The following is an 18,390-nucleotide window of genomic DNA, read 5'->3' on the forward strand; positions in this document are numbered from 1 at the left end:
TGTTATGTAAATGCGCCTTTTCAGGGGGGACTGCAACGTAAAGTAACCAGTGAAACAGGTACGTCTAATCACGTACTACTTTATTTCTAACGAAAATTTGTTACAAAATTATATATATATATATATATATCAGTGTTTCAAGTTCGTTCAGGCTCTGTAGGTAGATTAAATAGTGTTCTAAATTTTTAGTAACAAACAACCATTTTTTTTATTACATTTTAAATCATCTTTTGACGAGTTTTTAAGAAGAAATATAAATTTAAAAAAATGTATCCCAACAAAAAAAAATGCCTGTATCAAGCTTCGATGCAAAGCCAACCACTAGTCTCCACGTGTGAAAGCCCGCAGCAAGTCCGCGGAAATAGTTTGCCGCTTGGAACCCTCAAGGATGCGTCCGGCCAGCACGCAGAAAGTAAGTCTCGGCCCTGCCACAGGAACGTACCGTAGTTGGACGGCGGCGTACCGTCGCGGAGAGCGAGGCGGCGGGGCCCAGTGAGTGAGCGGGCCGCCATGTTCCGCGGCAGGCGGAGGCCCGCCGCGCCGGGCAGCCCCCTGAGGCTGCACCTCCGCAGGATGCTGAGTGCCGGGTCGAGCGGGAGCAGCAGCCAGCCCCCCAGCCCCACGACCTCCTCGGGCTACCACTCGGGCAGCCTCGACTCCCTCGGCTCGCCGCGCCCCAGGTCAGTTGCCCCACGTTCCGACCTCATCGCCAGGGGGGAAGCCTTCATGCCACAGACGAGAGAGCCACACCCGAAGTTCCCCGAAGTTCCTGCTCGCTTCCCCCCCCCCCCCCGTATCTTTAATGTAGCTATCCTAACCAAATCAACCGTCCACAATGTTTTAAAGTAATTATAATGTAGTTAAACTAACCTAATATACCATTAGTATCCTTTTATCAACACATTTACAATGAACAATAAAAAAAAAACGAAGATGCACGATCGGAAGTTTGTCTCTCCCGTCTGTGAAAAGAATGTTTCCCATCGTCAGGGAGCAGTTACCTACCGTAACTGTTCCTCCTGGTGACGGCGACTGTAACGGTGATATCTTCGCCTCCGACGCGGCTGCAGCCCAGAAGCCAAGCCACTAACAGGCAATGGCCAGGAAAGCCAGCGATCCGTATTAGTTTTAAAAAGGTTACTGTGTGCATTGCAGGCTTGCACTGTACGTCATAGAGAAAAAACTTGAATAACGAACCGAGAAAGATGAATACCCGAACACAGTCTGTTTCCCTACGATGTTCGTCTGTGCTGTCATTGCGGTGTCCGAAATTACTGTTTGATTTCATCTGTGGGTTCGCCTGTGTTGTCGGTGTGGTGTCCACGTTATCTGTCTTGTACCATCCTTGGGTTCGTCTGTTTGTCGCCGTGTAGTCCGAGGTGGTTGTTTTGTCTGCATCTTCTGTTATTTTTACCACTGTCTCGTCGTTCTCATTCCGCTGTGTTCGTCTGTGCAGTGATATTTTTTTTATTTCCGACAGATTCCTGTGCTGTGTTTTTACATCGGCGGATTTTGGCTTTTATGTAGATTTCAAAGAAATACTACCTACCTATTTTAGCCGTTACCATGGTGCGACTTCCGGAAAATGTATGAATGGTTTTTTGTTTCATGATCCAGTGGCCCAGTCTCAAAAGGAGACAAGCGGATCGCCAGAGAACTTACTCTTGATGCATGGCAACAACGTTGGGATTCTTCCAACAATGGCAGATATACGTATCGGATACTTCCGAATATTAGAGAACGCCTCGAGAGACGGACTATTCCAGTGGACCATTACTGCACTCAGTATCTTACGGGTCACGGAAATTTCAAGGCTAAATTGTACACCATGAATTTGGTGCACGACCCAATGTGTGCAGTCTGCGGGCTTCCAGATACTGCCATCCATGTTATGTTGGAATGTTCTAAGGTGCATGACATTCGGCAACGTTATGAAGACCTCGCATCAAATTTACAATTGTCCCTCTGGAACATTTCTGGTTTGTTGGCTGATCCAGAGGGTCAAAGGATATGGAAAAATTATTGCAATGAGATTGGCAAGAGATTAGAAGAGTTCGATAGCTGGATGGCAGCAATGGACCTTCAAGAACATCAAGAAGGAGAATAACATCTGCAATTGTGGAGAATAGTTAGACAAGAGACAATAGTTGAAGAATATCAAGATATAGCCCATGCTCGGATTTGGTATTTTATTAACTCACTAAAGTGACAACTGTTGATGGAACTAGAATGATTAAGTAAGGGAATTGGAAGCAGGTGTTGGAGAGGGTTGCGGATGCAACAGATGGACTGGATTGGCATTTTATGATAGAACTATGGAAGGAAAAGAAGAGAAATACTTGCTGGCTGTGGAATCGGCGCCCCTGCATGGGTTCGGTGCCGGGTACTAGTAATCGTCCTGTCACCGGGGACATGCGGGGTGATTCCACGTGGATTGATGAGGTAAAAGTTTTATATATCCACCGCCGGTTTATATAATTGTGGACACAAGAAATGCATTTATATTTGAAAATTTGACAAAGCTATAACCTGGCTGCAGCGCCGGCGGTGAAAACAGGTTGGATGAGTTATTCTGGTTAATGGCCCTCGAGTGACGAAAATCAAGTCACTCAATGGAAACATGGGAATATAGGCCAAAAAATTGGAAAATTAAAGTAGTGCACTTGGTACACCCCTACTGGGGTTTAGTTCCAGGTGGAGGAGGTGGTGAGGCTTGGCCGGGCTTTTGCCCAGAATAACTTGTTTCATGATCCATAGACCACAAAACAATCGTCAACACAAAATATTATGGACACGATAACTATCGCTATTTTTCTCAAATCATAAAATCTAACTACCGTAATATAGAATATATCACATCCATAGCAGTCATGCCAAAATATTTTGTTTGAATAAGTTTTTGATACTGTGCTGAAAACTCTTTTATATTTTTACTACTGGATATGGTGGTGATAGGTGTTGAACGTGTGTGGATGTTTAGATGTAAATTAACAGATAATGTTTTGTTTTGTTTACAAACACAGCTCTGGGGGGTGGTATGTAAATGACATTTCAATTCACAAGTGGCATTATTACTAACCATTAAAGTAAATATTTATGTTGAGTAACGAAAATGCTGACGGGAGACTGTGCTTGATGACTTTAAATAAATAAACAAGCTTGTGACAAATTTACATTTATAATAATGAAGGTTGATGACAGCAATAGTAATAACAATTGTTTTAGAAATTACGTTCGAAAAACATAACCAGGTAATTATATAGTCTATTGTTGAAAGTCCTCAGAAAAGGTAAGCTGTGACTAGCCAATTACACAAGAAAACAACAGGGGTTAGGATGTTTTTAAGTCCAACAATAGCATGTGGAAAGTTTATGCAATGTTCACACCCCAGTGCAAAATAAACGTTGACAACAACAAAATTTATGTGAAAAAAAATAATAAGTTCCAGATAGTTCTTCAGGGGAGAGCACGTTCTTATCTTCGGAACACTGGGGCACCATGGCGCATTCCAATTCTAGACGTTGGTTAGTTCTAAAGGACCTGTGCCAAATGTCCGATGATTCCCGGAGTAGCGAGAAAAAAATAAGGGGCCGATGTGCAACTCCAAACATGCACGCATTACTTTATGTCTGCGGTGTCAGATGTCTACCTCTGGTCCTCAACAGGATACTCTGGGCTGTGTGATGGCCTCCCAGGACGATGTCACACGCAGTTCAGTCCGTAGCAGAAACATAATCACAAAGTACGTGAGGCTCGCGGAGTGCAAAATTCCCGAACAGTTCAGGATAGTCGGAGAATAGTCAACTGCATAAACCGGTACAGGAACGACGAGAAATCACCTACTCGCCGTTTTATACTAATCTGGGGTGCCAGTAACGGCGCCTTTCATTGGCCGCTTCATACGTTCAGGCGGTAAACGAACCATAAAAGTTTTAAAACAATTTTCAATAAAGTTTTTGCGCCTCTATAAAACTCCGAAAGTACTTGAATTTTAAACAGTGATATTGCACTTTAACGTCTTTTTAGTTGTTTTCAAAAATAATAAAATAATGAATTTAAACAGTTTCGGCGACCATCAACGATCGCACGAGTGATACGCATGCGCAGTCACGAGTCTGTTCCTCCCCTCCCGCGCTGCTTCCACCGTCCACACCGGTTCCCCTCTCTCAGTCCAAACGTAAATAAACTGGGAGCCTATTGTTGAGAGGTCAACTACTGAAGTTTGTTTTATCGGACTCCAAACACTTAAATAAATATATATGTGTGCCGCTGTATCGGTACAATACAACCATAATTGCAAGGCGTTGGAAAAACGAGGGTTGGCGGACAAAAAAAATCGTAGCTCTGTTCGTAAGTATAACATCTAATTTGTACAAATAATGTATTAATCTTATGATTTTAATTTAAAACTTTTTTTGTAATAGGTTGAAGAATAAAGGATTGAAATTTTAAAAAAATTATAACTCCCTTAGTAGCTACTTTATCAAATCCATTCAAATTGTTTGTACTTAAATCTTTAATTTTCAGCTACAACTTTTGTCTGAAACAATTTTTGATAAGATAAACAATTGCTGCATGGGTTTGAACAAATATAGGGTAGAATTAAAACATTATCATTATTTACGTTCTATGTACTCTGTTAAATACGTTCGGTTTTACTGTAAAACTTTAAATTTTTAACTACAACTTTTGTCTGAATAATTTTTTATACGACTAACCATAACTGCAAGGGATTGAAAAAACAAATATTGGCGGACAAAACAAAATCATAACCTTCGGAGCAAAAAAATCTAAATCGTACAAATTGTGCTTTACACTTATTATAATTCATATTTTCTTTGTAAGTACTCAAGAGTTTTAGTAGCACGGTGATAGGTCGCTTGCTTGCTAACCTCATCAGGCATGATTGAAATCTCGTCACTGGAAAAACAATCTTAATTTTAAGTTTTTTTAAAAATATAGTAATAATGTTGAATCAGCTCAAGAAAGTCATAGTTTGTAGGACGTATTTACAGAATGGTTACAGTTGTTTTAGCAAAAAAACTAATATACTTATATATTCTTAATGTTATAATATACGTTTTAAAATGTTTAGGTTAATATTATAGTAATATCACGTATAGAGAAATATTATAGTATCAAATTTTAGATGAATTTTAACACGATGGTAATTATTTTAGTAAAATTCCTTGTCTAAAACTAGGTCCAATATTTCAGTCTGCTAATTACTATCTGAGATTGATGATGGCATGCAACAGTTACGATACAGGCAGCGGATTATAGCAACAGGCACAGATAGTATGTGTGTGATTCGCATCCTGAAATATTGGTATTTGAAACGCGACTATTTTAATTATCACAATAGGCATTATTTAAAATAATTCTACTATAAATGTTGTGTCCTAGTTTTGTAGTATAAGTTTATTTGCAACATGAACAACTGAAAAGTTTGCTCTTTACCGAGGTTAGATGTAGACTGTTAAAAAAATGTCACTTTAAAATTACAAAGAATGGTGGTAACAAAGTATCCAGGGATCTTTGTAAATTTACCCATTATCTATATAAATTTACGGTACCATGTTTATTGACTTTGAACATGAATCTACGAAAATAATTTTGTTATACTAGCAGACCCGGCCACGCGTTGCTGTGGCTGAGTGAGATTCGAATTTTTTGGTGACATTTTATTGAAAATAATAATTAAGTTAGTAAAAATTCAACCAAAATGAGAAAATAAAAAGCAAGTACATAATACATTGATTTTTTTTGTAATTTTTATATACTTAGATTATAAAATTCGCAGGAAAGTTAAAATTAATTAATACTTACAAATTTTTTAACAAGAAATTAAATTTGATGAACACTGATTCTCTAGCTAATATTATTTGTTTTATTATTATATCTGTAGATTGACAGCTGAAGATAGATATCAATAATTGTAAACACGTGAGAATAAAATAAAAAATAATACAAAAAAGCGAGGTTACGTAGTACATTGATCAACGAAAATGTGCACATGGAGAAAAATAAAATTTGAATTGAAACGTAGCTCCATCTATGTGATATTTATGTCAGACAGTACAACATTTGTCTGTAAAAATCTGATTTAAAACACCATCTGTTTGAGACTTATGTAACTTACGATTAATAACACCAATCAACATTGATAATCAGTTTATTATTAATTATAAATTATTAAGACCATTAATCGAAATAAAAACTATCCTATCTCTCAATTTTCATTTAATCGGTTGACTTGGTGAAGAGTTCACTAGAAACAAACATCAGGACACTGAATTTATATTAATTAAGATTACCAAAACATTCAAAAAACTGGTTAAATCTACTGCAAATACACTGTACTGCAACAATAGTCTAGTTGTTTATTTTAATTATAGTTGTGTCACCTAATATTTTATTTATGTTAGGGTCATTCTCCAAAAAGTGTGCAATTTGGATTTTGAAATCTCAAAACTTAAAAATATGAATATTTCATTATTTATTTTACAAGTTACCTACAGTATTATGTACATTATTGCTGTTGTGATTGTTCTTCAAAAATATATTATATTAAAAAGTTCACATTCACGGAGGTGAGATTATGGTAACGGAGGTGAGAATAGAGTTCATAGAGTAGACTTAATCTCTAGAAGCCAGTATAATAAATAACCACAGACAGACAGAAAATGTACCTATAATATTAAGACACAATTATGCTAATTTACATAAACTTAAATTTCACATTTTGATGTTAGCAAGTAATTTGCATTGTTAAATCAGCCTCCTATTTCAAGTTTCTATTCAGTATTAAAACTTACTAGTAATAATTTGAAAAATTGCAATACACACACACTGGTCTTACAAATTAAAAGTATTTTAAATACTTTTCTTTGTCGCCAGTTCTTCCTTATATTCCTCTGTTCCTGAGAGCTCATTTCATTTACTCTCTTTATTTTCCCCAGTCTTTTCCTTTCATGGTATCTCTCTCTTTCTTTCTTCTTGGCTTCTTCATATATGATAGGATCATTTGTTATTGCTTCGCTTAATTTTTGCATTATGTTTTTATTTTCACTTTCACATTTTTTATTCAGTTTACTATGTTTACAGCAGTTGTCCTTTTTAGTCATTCTGAAATGTAGAAGGAACTGTAATAAGCTTACTAGATCCCGCAAATACAAAAACAAAATTTTTTACAAATCTATTTACAATTAGGCCTGTACAGTTAAAGTAATAAAAAATATTTAAAATTCAAATTAAATATTATTAGTGAAAGTAAACTTTGCATACATTTCTTGAAGCATCACTCCAGAAAAATTGTTCTGCTAATGAATACGTACATTTAAGAAGCTTGTAACATTTCATGTTCAATATTTTTATTTTTTTTAAACACTGCATTGTAGATTTTGCAAAATAGTTATTATTTATACTACAGTTTTGAAGAATGGAAGTGTCTGTTACTATAATAACCTTAATTGTATGTCACAAAGAAGAATTGAACATCCATTTAATAGAAATGCATCTTTAAGAGCATGTTAAAATGGCCAATACATAAATATATTATGCCTGAAATATACTTTAATGCTTGATCATTTATGTGATGTAATAATGTGTACATAATGTTTTACTTACAAAAATAACAAAATTAAAATGTTGAAAAATGTTACTCCGTTACTTCTTCTCACCTCCGTGAATATTGCAAGTAACGGAGGTGAGGGTAACGGAGGTGAGAATTTTAAACTTGAAGTTAAATAATTGTGGCATATTTGAGGTTAGGACATTAGTGTTTGTTGATTTCACTTTTATTCACCACATTATTACATTTATCTATAGAATGAAAGTTAAATACAATGTTTCTTACCTTGAAATAATTATCACGGAGGTGAGAACTTCAAAACACAATATCCATATTTCATACTACAAACTTCAGAAAATTCACATTTGAAACAACTTACTAAACTGCATTTTTAAGAGTAAATGAAATGGCTACCACACCTTTCTTTAGTCTACAGATTGTTGCTTGCAATGCACTCTATAATAAATTATTACAGTTTCAACTCTTACTGATGGAGGTAAGAACCTGTGTGAGGGACAATCATAAAACACCCAATATAATTATGAAATAAATTAATTATGCACTTCATTTTATCAACAAAAACTTGTTTACAGGTATACATCATGGCAAATAAATAAAAACAGAAAAAAATTGTAAATAAAGTGAACTGATAAAAGTGCTTAGTTGTCGGTGGGGACAAGCCACGGAGGTGAGATATTGCACACTTTGTGACAAATAAAAAATGAGATTATATTGTATTTAGGTTTTCTACAGGTTTTTTACATTTTATTGGTTTCCATTGAATTCATGTTGCAATTTCAAGCATTAAAAATATGTTATATTACTCTGAAACTGACCGGGACTGAAATTGCACACTTTTTGGAGAATGACCCGTTAATTACATGCTCTTTGGTTTAATTAATGAGTATCTATGAAATACAAACACTATGGTATAATATGAACATTAAAATCCAACCATAAGAGAGACCCCTCTAGAGACAATTGAGTTTTACAACGGTAAAGTAATATTTTGATGGATGTTTTAATTATGTAACATTTTATGGTCAATAATTGTTATTTTTAATTTAATGTGAATATTATGTTTTGGTGTTATTGTTGAGCACCTGATTCAAAAGTTAAATGTAAATTAAGTGTAACTGTCACTAGATTCCGGCCAATGAGGAGCCGCCTTGCCAACAAAGGCATAAGTTTTAAATAATTTAAAAAAAAAGATAGTTTTTAGGATGGCTTCGATGGGACTTGCATGCAGTATATCAAAGAGATAAATATCAACAAGGATGTAAGCTGGAAATAGGCATCCGCACAAATGTACGATAAGGATTGATTGAATTAAAGTGTATAATTATTGGTATGGCTTTATGAAAACGATAAAGTAATTAGGAGTGCATATTTTTATGTGAGTAACATATGCCCTATTTTCCACCAATAATCTTTGGTATGGAATAATTGTAAAATACACTACCTAACATTAAATTGGATCTATTGTTGTGATTTGAGACTTTGAAAAGACTGGTAAGTATTTTTGAACACACAAAATCTATAAAAATTATTATTTTTGTTAAATACCCATTAACATACGACTTGGTGATCTAGAGGTCCAGGGAGACGTTTCTCTGTGTATCTACCGACCAAGCAATAAGAAAACTGAGAACTAGCCGAGGTAAAAATACAAAACTGTGTAAAAATAATAAATCCTAGACTTTGAGAGACATTTGTTAATTTGGAGTAAATGTGCGCAACCTAAATCCAGACGTTTTTTTTTTAACTGCATGTGTTCTGGAGTGCCAACATCTTTATAGGTTTTATTATCATAACATTAACAGTAATTCTTGTGCTGGCAGAGATAGAGCTATGTATTTTAATTAATTCAATTTATGATTTTGGATTCCTTTTGTTCCCTAGAATAAAAAAAATGTGTGAGCTAAATCTTAATATTTGAGAGTAATTTGTTTTATAATAATAGAAATACCCATGTCCTATGGTATTATCACACACTCAAGCTTAATAAGGGGAGAATCCTGGCGCCCACAAATAGTAATAATATTCAGCACAATAAATAATGACACTACACCAGTAAAATCAAAAGTAGTGGAGAAACATATTTACCAGTTTCATATTAACAGGTAACAACGGACTATAATAATAAAAAGGAGTCAGAGAGAAAGAAGGGACAGTGGCTAGATCCTCGACAACACTTTTTTGCTTCTACGAGTGTGTTTACTGAAAAAAATAAGAACTCGAAAGTTTAAATATGGCATAGATTCTACAAAGATTCAGTTATATAATATTACGAAGAACTCTTCATATATTTGAGGTGAATTAGTCGTTGAAAACAAAGTAATTTTAATATTAATAATAATAATATTAGTGTGTGAAAACTTCGACACCTGAAAATCTCACTTTTTTTATGTGTAACATCTCAACTCCATACGGCTTGTGAATGGAACGGACATGTGTAACGACAGTGCTGCCATCTGTAGTGTATGGCAAGGGAAACTTTATAGAATTAACTGTTAATGAATTTTATCAATATGGACAGTATGTTTATAAAAATTCATTGCCGAAAATCAGGTCCTCAGCATTTATAGGAGCAGCTTTGTATACCGTTTAAAATATAATGATTCGATAGTCGACGTAGCTACCCCGGTTACGGAAACAACGTGTTAATTAAAATTATTGTAGTTGAAAACACGATTTTCTTATATTTATCACGCTCGGCGTTATTTTAAAGAATTCTACGTTAGATCTAGTGTCTGATTTTTTTTATTATAAATGTATTTGTAATATGAGAACAAATTACTTAAATATTCGCTACGATTGATTTTTTAATACCTTACATAGGTGCATGGTTACTTCACACATAAACTTTCAGAATGACAAACCAAACTACAGTGGAATAACGTCTTGTCAGTGTTACGAAGACTGCAGATCGTCGCTCTACCACTCTGGTTCTGGGGTAGAGCGCCTGCCTTGTGACTTGTAGGACCCGGGTTCGCGCCCCGGCTCCTCCAAGGCGGATTGCCCAGAGAGAATGGCGGCATTTTCTCTGGTAGGAATACAATCCCTTGTAACAAGTCAGGCTACCAAAGAAACGGTGGGTGGAACAGAAAAAAACCTTCCAGGTGGCTTCCAAATGGGGAGCCCGTTTCTTTTCTTGGGCTCCCCATGCGGTGGCCATTCCGGGGGTTTCTCCGGGGGAACGGAGTTTTGCAAAAGTAATTTTTAATTTTTCTGTATTCTGTAATGTGGTTGGAAACTCAATATTTATTCTTATAAAGATGTTTACGTTAATTTTCGTGTCCGAATGTCGTATTATAAGTGTTTGAAAAACTCGTTTTCCATATTTTCGGACCTTCAAAACAACGATACCTATGGGGGAAAAATTAATTTTCCGTTATATTTAAACTAAAATATTACTATTATCGTGTTTCTGTTTTGGAAAAACTATTGTGTTTGTTTCGTCTTTTCGTTTTGTCGTGTTTTTGTCTCGTTTCAACTGTTGTGCTGAATTATTTTGGGTTCAATATTTTTGTGCTGTCATCATTTGTGGTTTTTTATTGTTCTATTCTGTTTTGGAAAACTATTGTGTTTGTTTCGTATTTTCGTTTTGTCGGGTTTTTGTTTCGTCTCGACCGTTGTGCTGAATTTTTTTTTTGGGTTCAATATTTTTGTGTCTTCATCATTTGTGTTTTTTTTTCCGTTCTCTTAGTACAATTTTCTTTGTTTGTTGACCATATTCCTGTTACGGAATATTTTGTGGTGTTTATATCATGTTGACAACAGCAATTGTTTGCTTAATTTGTGTTTTTTGTCTTTTGGGCATTTTTGTTTGTTTTATTCTACAGAAAAAGTGCTTAGCAATGGCGTATGTCCAAAAACTTACATCAAGTAAAATATTACCTTTTTTTAATATCATGCCTACGTGTTACCTACTCAAAACAATCCATACAGTTACGTAAACATTTACACATGCGTCGTAGGTTCTGATAAAGAAGAAAAAGTCCCAAATATTCAAATCCATCCAATGTAATTAAAGGTGTTTTATTTATATCGGAGCTATAAACAGTACTGCCTACTAAGTTTACTCATCTTGTTAATTCACATATACAACATTAGAATTTTTCTATGTGTTTCAAGCCATTTCCCGCTTCATGCTCTAACTGTTGATGCTCCTCTTGTGTGTGTTCCAGAAATGTTCTGAATCCATGTCACGCTGTTTACATCGAGGACTATAATCTCAGTCTCCTTAGGGTTTGGTGAGAGCTATTTAGGCTGGATTTGTTTTTGTTGTTTAAAATCTAATTTTTTTCTGACTTCTATCCTTGGACATATATTGGGATGTTGCTGTATTGTGTGCTATTACAGCACCATCACATCTTTTAGGATAGTTTTGTTTTGTTGCAAAATTTACTCTTGTCTATCTGCATCATAAATGTGCAGCCAAGCGCTTGGGGGGGGGGGGGGGTTGGGGGAGGGGGAGCTGAATATCCAACACGATTGGAGCATTTTCAATTTTGCATTTCAACTGTGAAACCATTGTCCACTGCTGTCACATTTACGTAACAGGAATTTTGGGAAGGATGAGGAAAGGACCTTCTCAATGAGAGTGTATAGAATATGTGAGAAAAATTCGGATATCCTGGACTGATTCGAACCCAGAGCCTTCCGATGACATGTCGGCTGCTCTACCATCGGGCGCTCGATGTACAATAAATATGAAACAAAGCAACCCATGCTTTTTTCACAATAATACTAGTATTTTTCATTCATTATTGTTTTAAGCTTATTTTAAAAATTATTTTTCACTTTTTAAAAGCGTGTTTATTAGTTTTTTTAAACTATATTTTTTGGATAGGTAAAATCATGTGAGTTCGCATCACCGACATGCTGTAGTAGCAGCAATTGAAGCTAATTTGACCACATGAATACATGACCTAGTTCTGACATCACTGGTAAGTCATAGCTAGGTAATGAATTTTTACGTAATTTTTACATACCACTGACATCTGTTGTGACTAAAAAATTATGTAAGTGTACGGAACTCTATTATATTTTTCCTACGGGATATGGTGGTGATAGGTATTGAACGTGTGTTGATGTTTAAATGTAAATAAACAGATAATGTGTTGTTTTGTTTACAAACACAGCTCTGGGGGTGGTATGAAAATGACATGTCAATTCACAAGTGGAATCATTACTAACCATTGTTGAGTAACGAAAATTCTGACGGGAGACTGTGCTTGCTGGCTTTAAATAAATACCCAAACATAAACAAGCTTGTGACCAATTTATATCTAAAATTATGAAGGTTGATGACAACAATAACAATATAGTAATAACAATTATTTTTAAAATTGCGTTCGAAAAACAGAACCAGGTAATTATATAGTCAATTGTTGAAAGTCCACAGAAAAGGTAAGCTGTGACTAGCCAATTACACAAGAAAACAACAAGAGTTAGGATGTTTTTTAGTCCAACAATAGCCTGTGGAAACTTTATGCAATGTTCACACCCCAGTGCAAAAAAAAAAAAACGTTGACAACAAATTTATGTGGAAAAAAAGGTTCCATTTAGTTCTTCAGGGGTAGAGCACGTTCTTATCTTAGGACCACTGGGGCGCATTCCAATTCTAGACGTTGGTTAGTTCAAAAAGTTTAATGGTTCCTAAAGTAGCTGTGCCGAAGGTCCGATGATTCCCGGAGCTGGGGGAAAAACAAGGGGCGGATGTGCAACTCCAAACATGCACGCCTTACCTTATGTCTGCGGTGTCAGATGTCTACCCTTGTCCTCAACAGGATACTCCGGGCTGTGTGCTGGCCTCCCCGGACTATGTTACACGCAGTTCAGTCCGTAGCAACAATAAAATCACAAAAGTCCGTAGCGGACGACGCGGTAGACACGTGAGATTCGCGGTGTGCAAAATTCCCGAACTGTACAGGTTAGTCGGCGAATAGTCAGCTGCATAAACCGGTACAGGAACGACGGTCGTTTCGCGCGATCTTCAGCGCGGTGCCAGTAACGGCGCCTTTCATTGGCCGCTTCATACGTTCAGGCGGTAAACGAACCATAAAAGTTTTAAAACAATTTTCAATAAAGTTTTTGCGCCTCTATAAAACTCTGAAAGTTCTTGAATTTTAAACAAGTGGTATTGCACTTTAACGTCTTTTTAGTTGTTTTCCAAATTAATAATTGATGAATTTTAAACAGTTTCGGCGGCCATCAACGATCGCACGAGTGGCGCGCATGCGCAGTCACGAGTCTGTTCCTCCCCTCCCGCGCTGCTTCCACCGTCCACACCGGTTCCCCTCTCTCAGTCCAAACGTAAATAAACTGGGAGCCTATTGTTGAAATGTCAACTACTGAAGTTTGATTTATCGGACTCCAAACACTAAATTAATATATGTGTACCGCTGTATCGGTACATAAGGATAAATGATATGCTGACATCGTACTGATATAATACCAAAATCTTTTTCTTACGTACATTTGATGTAGAAATGATGTAATAATACACATTTAATAACAAAGTTTTAAGTTTTCACTTCTGTTGACAGTCCCCATGACTGGATATTTGTTTTTTTGACACATGGCTTTCTATACAATTTCACAAAGGCATCATCTGCCACGCAATGTCCACTTACGTAGCGCCCGCTGATCTCGTTGCTAATTACTATTCTTCCTCGAGGGGTTGCAGCATTTTACATTATTATTTTTTGTTCTAATGAAAATTACTACGGATGTTTAACTATATACAAAATGAGTCAGAATTCAAGCTATGAACTTCTGCTGAAGGTTTACCACAAAAAAAATCATGCTTCATATCAATTTTTTTAAATTAGAACTGAACAACTATTTTATTCCAAATAATATAGAAAAAGGTATTTCAGATGGAACAACTCTAAACATCTGGATAGTGTTTAATTGAATAGAGTTCTACAAACACCTCCGAAATTGTCGTTGTCGTAATACAAATATTTTTTATGACGTGTTGTTACTCGCCTTTGTTTCAAATAAATCATCTTGTGAGTGTTGATACAGGGGCTGTAAAAGTTTGTTCAGTAACTCAGTTGTTCCATTTTAATACTCTGTGTTATTTGCAATTAAAATATTGTTCATCTTCAACCTCAAAGGCATATGCCAACCTTTAAAAGCACTTCAGACTATAGGGCTGAGTCGTATTCATGTTTTGAACTTATTTTGTCGTGATAAACCCGCAGCCGAATTTTGAAGGTTATATTATGACTCATTCTTTGTGAGTACTGTGCTTTAATTTTCTTACTTAATTATGGTTTCAGATATAGTCAACACGTTATCTTCTTTTTTTAAAAAAATAGCCAGGTAAACTTTCATAATTAAAACTTTGCCTAACCAATTGTGTCATGGTCGCTCACTAGAAGTTCGTTTTAAGCTTTTCCACAGCTGAATAATGCATACAACAATGATACTTATATTGTTCCGTTAAATGTATCTTACATGTTTACACAATATTATTCCATTACATGTCTCTTATATGTTTCGGCAGCTGAAAAATGCATACATAATTTTACTTATATTGTTCTATTAATGTTTACAACATTATACTTCTATTGTTCCATTGAAGTCCATTACTGTATTCACAGCTGACCGAAGCACACAACATTAAACTAACATTGATTCCATTAAATGTTTCTTACATGTTCCCACAGCTGGGTAACTATACTTATATTGTTCTATTAAATGATTCATACATGTTTACACAGCTGAATAATCCATTAATTAAATTTCTATTGTTTAATTAATTGTTTCTTCATAAACATATGTAACTAGCAAAAAAACAAATGTCCATCATAGCGGTCGATGCTGACCCTTAAGAGGCCACTCCAGTGTTTCAGGGGCACTACGCAACCCGCGTTTACCTCATAAGATTCAATGCTATTTTCATTTTGCTTATAACTTATTAACTAATATAGATTTCGAAATGATGCTTGCTTGATATGTAAGACAACGATGCTCTTATCAAAGCCCCTTTCTTCAAAAATGTGCATAAATTATGGTTCAAACCTAGACAATACACTTATGCATATTAGTAAAGATTAGTATAAAACCATAATTTATGCACCTTTTTGAAGAAAGGGGCTTTGATAAGAGCATCGTTGTCTTACATATCAAGCAAGCATCATTTCGAAATCTATATTAGTTAATAAGTTATAAGCAAAATGAAAATAGCATTGAATGTTATGAGGTTAACGCGGGTTGCGTAGTGCCCCTGAAACACTGGAGTGGCCTCTTAAGGAGCACGATTATAAATCAGAAAAGAGATACTTTTTTTATTTACTCAAAATATTATCTTTATTTTTTCAGGAGCCACGGGAGCTTGCCAACCAGCCCAGTCGACTTAAGGTAAGACACGCTTGTCTACTCTTGCTCGTTGCGGCGCGACTGTTGCGTGCGACTGTACCCCGCTGCCTGGCGCCTGCTGCTGTGGGACTTCTTCTCCCGCCTGGGCTGTGCTGTGCTCAAGTGCCAGTTTTACGCGACGCAAGTCCTTATGTTTCATACCCTAACACACATACAGTTCATCGACGCACCGGGCCGACGTTATGCTATTAAACACGTTCTGTAGGCCTACATGCATGGAGTGACGTTACTCAGCAAAAGCGATGACGAAACTACGTTAAGAGTTAACGCTGACATTTCCCATATTATAAGCATTACAGTTATTAAGCATGCATGTAACAATTACATAAAATTGCAAAACAAAATTTCTTTTTTCCGGGCGAAGGAGGTAAGATGTTACTTAGTTTTAGATTATTGGAGGCCCGAAAATCTTGCTTCCCTATATCACATGATTTTTAGTGCAGAAGCTCCCCTGCTAAGTGGGTCGACGTACATCAGTCGGTCTCCCTACTGCTAGCTGGTATTTGACTGGCTGAGAGGAGTGACGAAAAAATTGTGAAACTGTCATCAAAAGAAACCGCAAAAGTTTCGTGTTTATATAAGTTATTCTCTACATATAAGTTATATTGGTTGAATGCAACGTGTTTTGATCATATTTGTTACCTACATTAAAAAAATATTTTTAAAATTTTAAACTGTAAATAATTGGCGTCAGGATAATTTTATCTTCGAAGGGTTAGTATCGACACCTCCACCAAGAATGTCACCCTCCCGAGGGAAATCATTCCAACGCCACTGGCCTGATGTACCTCGCATCATAGGATGATCACCTCAGGGGTTTCTGTACTTACTGTGGTCCCAAATTCAAACAACCTATAGAAGTGCACTCTTTTTCCTCGCAGTCGTTATCGAACCAATTACACGTGGACACATCAGAGTACAATCGACCAACGTCATTCTACAAACAGCCTGGTCTCGTCTTCACAAATCCGCAGACTAGAGACCATGAAACATGCTATTAAAACTGTAAATACCGTTTGGGTCAGTCTACATATAATTTTCTGGAAGAGCAGAAGTAGGACAAACTCTAATGAAATTCTGGAGCGGAATAATTAGAGAGACCTCGTTTGCTTTCACTAAGAGACGAATATTTGCGCAGACCTGCCACGTAATTTCATCCTTTATTCCTGTCTTTTCCTCGGAGATTGATGGAGGGTGTTTGGGAGGACAGTTTGCGGAGAGTGCGACAAGGGAACAAAAGTGAGGAGGAGGAGGGAGAATCAACACCAGTCCATCTCGGGCGAAGACGTGCGGGAGCCGGGAAGGTTATCTGCAGTGGCGGCCATCACGGGCACTCGGCGTGGGTCCCGGGCCGTCGGGGCGAGGTTCATACCCGCTTCACGCACCCCACACCCCACCCAACACGACTTCAACCGCGCATCTGGGCTACTTACACGTGCTGGACTTAACGAGGTCCACCCGAGCTGAAAGTGAAGTATGCATGTGCGCAAGTCAAAAAAATTCTGTGTACCTTCATGCCTCTGCTGTGAATTGGCCCACCACTTTAATCTGCAGGACCGCGACCCAATGAGAAATCATTGTAAGTAACAAATCCGCGACAATCCAGTTGAGACATCTCATAAATCAGGATCCAAGGAACAAGCGACATTTAACTTAGGTGTTCAGAGGACCATGGGGAGTCTATCCAAGGAGGTCGTTGGACCCAGCGAATTTTTTTTTTTTTCCAGTTCCTGACTGCAGGCAGAACACTGAACAAGGACACGAGCGCTGGAAAGCTTTTGTCTACGGCGGACGCAATCACGACGACGGCATTTGCCACGGCATCCCCGTGTTTGCGCGCGCTTCTTGCGGATTTTCTATTATTCATCTCTCTCTGTGTCTCTCTTTCTCGTCTGCCTTCTCACTCACCCTGTCCCGTGTTCATCTCTCTCTCACTCCTCTCTCTCTCTCTCTCTCACTCCTCTCTCTCTCTCTCTCTCCTCTCGCCCTGTCTCTCTGTCTCGTCTGCCTTCTCACTCACCCTGTCCCGTGTTCATCTCTCTCTCACTCCTCTCTCTCTCTCTCTCTCTCTCCTCTCGCCCTGTCTCTCTGTCTCGTCTGCCTTCTCACTCAACCTGTCCCGTGTTCATCTCTCTCACACTCCTCTTTCTCTCCTCTCGCCCTGTCTCGTCTGCCTTCTCACTCACCCTGTCCCGCGCGTGCCCGGGCAAGGCCGTGTCAACACGGGGAGACGCGGCGCTCATGAATTGGGCAGGCAGGTCTCCGCTCGGGTCGGGGGTTCGTTACCCGGCTCATGAATATTGACGAGCCAGCGCCCCCTTCCCCCCCCCCCCGGCCCACTCACCAAGCGCCTGTGCTCCATCCGCAACTTGCAGTCACCGCTTACAGTTAACTGCCACTGCTCAGAAACAACCTTGCCT

General features: G+C 37.4%; 1 protein-coding gene across 2 annotated transcripts in view; it reads left to right on the plus strand.

Annotated features, from left to right (window-relative positions):
- Nucleotides 1-452: 452 nt before the first annotated feature.
- LOC134543354 (rap1 GTPase-activating protein 1) overlaps nt 453-18,390 on the plus strand; it is a 612,076-nt gene continuing 594,138 nt past the window's right edge. Inside the window, exons 1-2 of one of the 2 annotated variants that reach the window (XM_063388338.1) lie at nt 453-680; nt 15,914-15,952. In XM_063388338.1, the coding sequence (XP_063244408.1) occupies nt 511-680; nt 15,914-15,952 (209 nt within the window). In that variant the 5' untranslated portion in view covers nt 453-510. The remainder of the gene's footprint in view (nt 681-15,913; nt 15,953-18,390) is intronic. The other variant, XM_063388341.1, reaches the window with a different exon arrangement.

This window comes from Bacillus rossius (assembly GCF_032445375.1).
Source record: "Bacillus rossius redtenbacheri isolate Brsri chromosome 9 unlocalized genomic scaffold, Brsri_v3 Brsri_v3_scf9_2, whole genome shotgun sequence".
NCBI lineage: Eukaryota > Metazoa > Arthropoda > Insecta > Phasmatodea > Bacillidae > Bacillus > Bacillus rossius.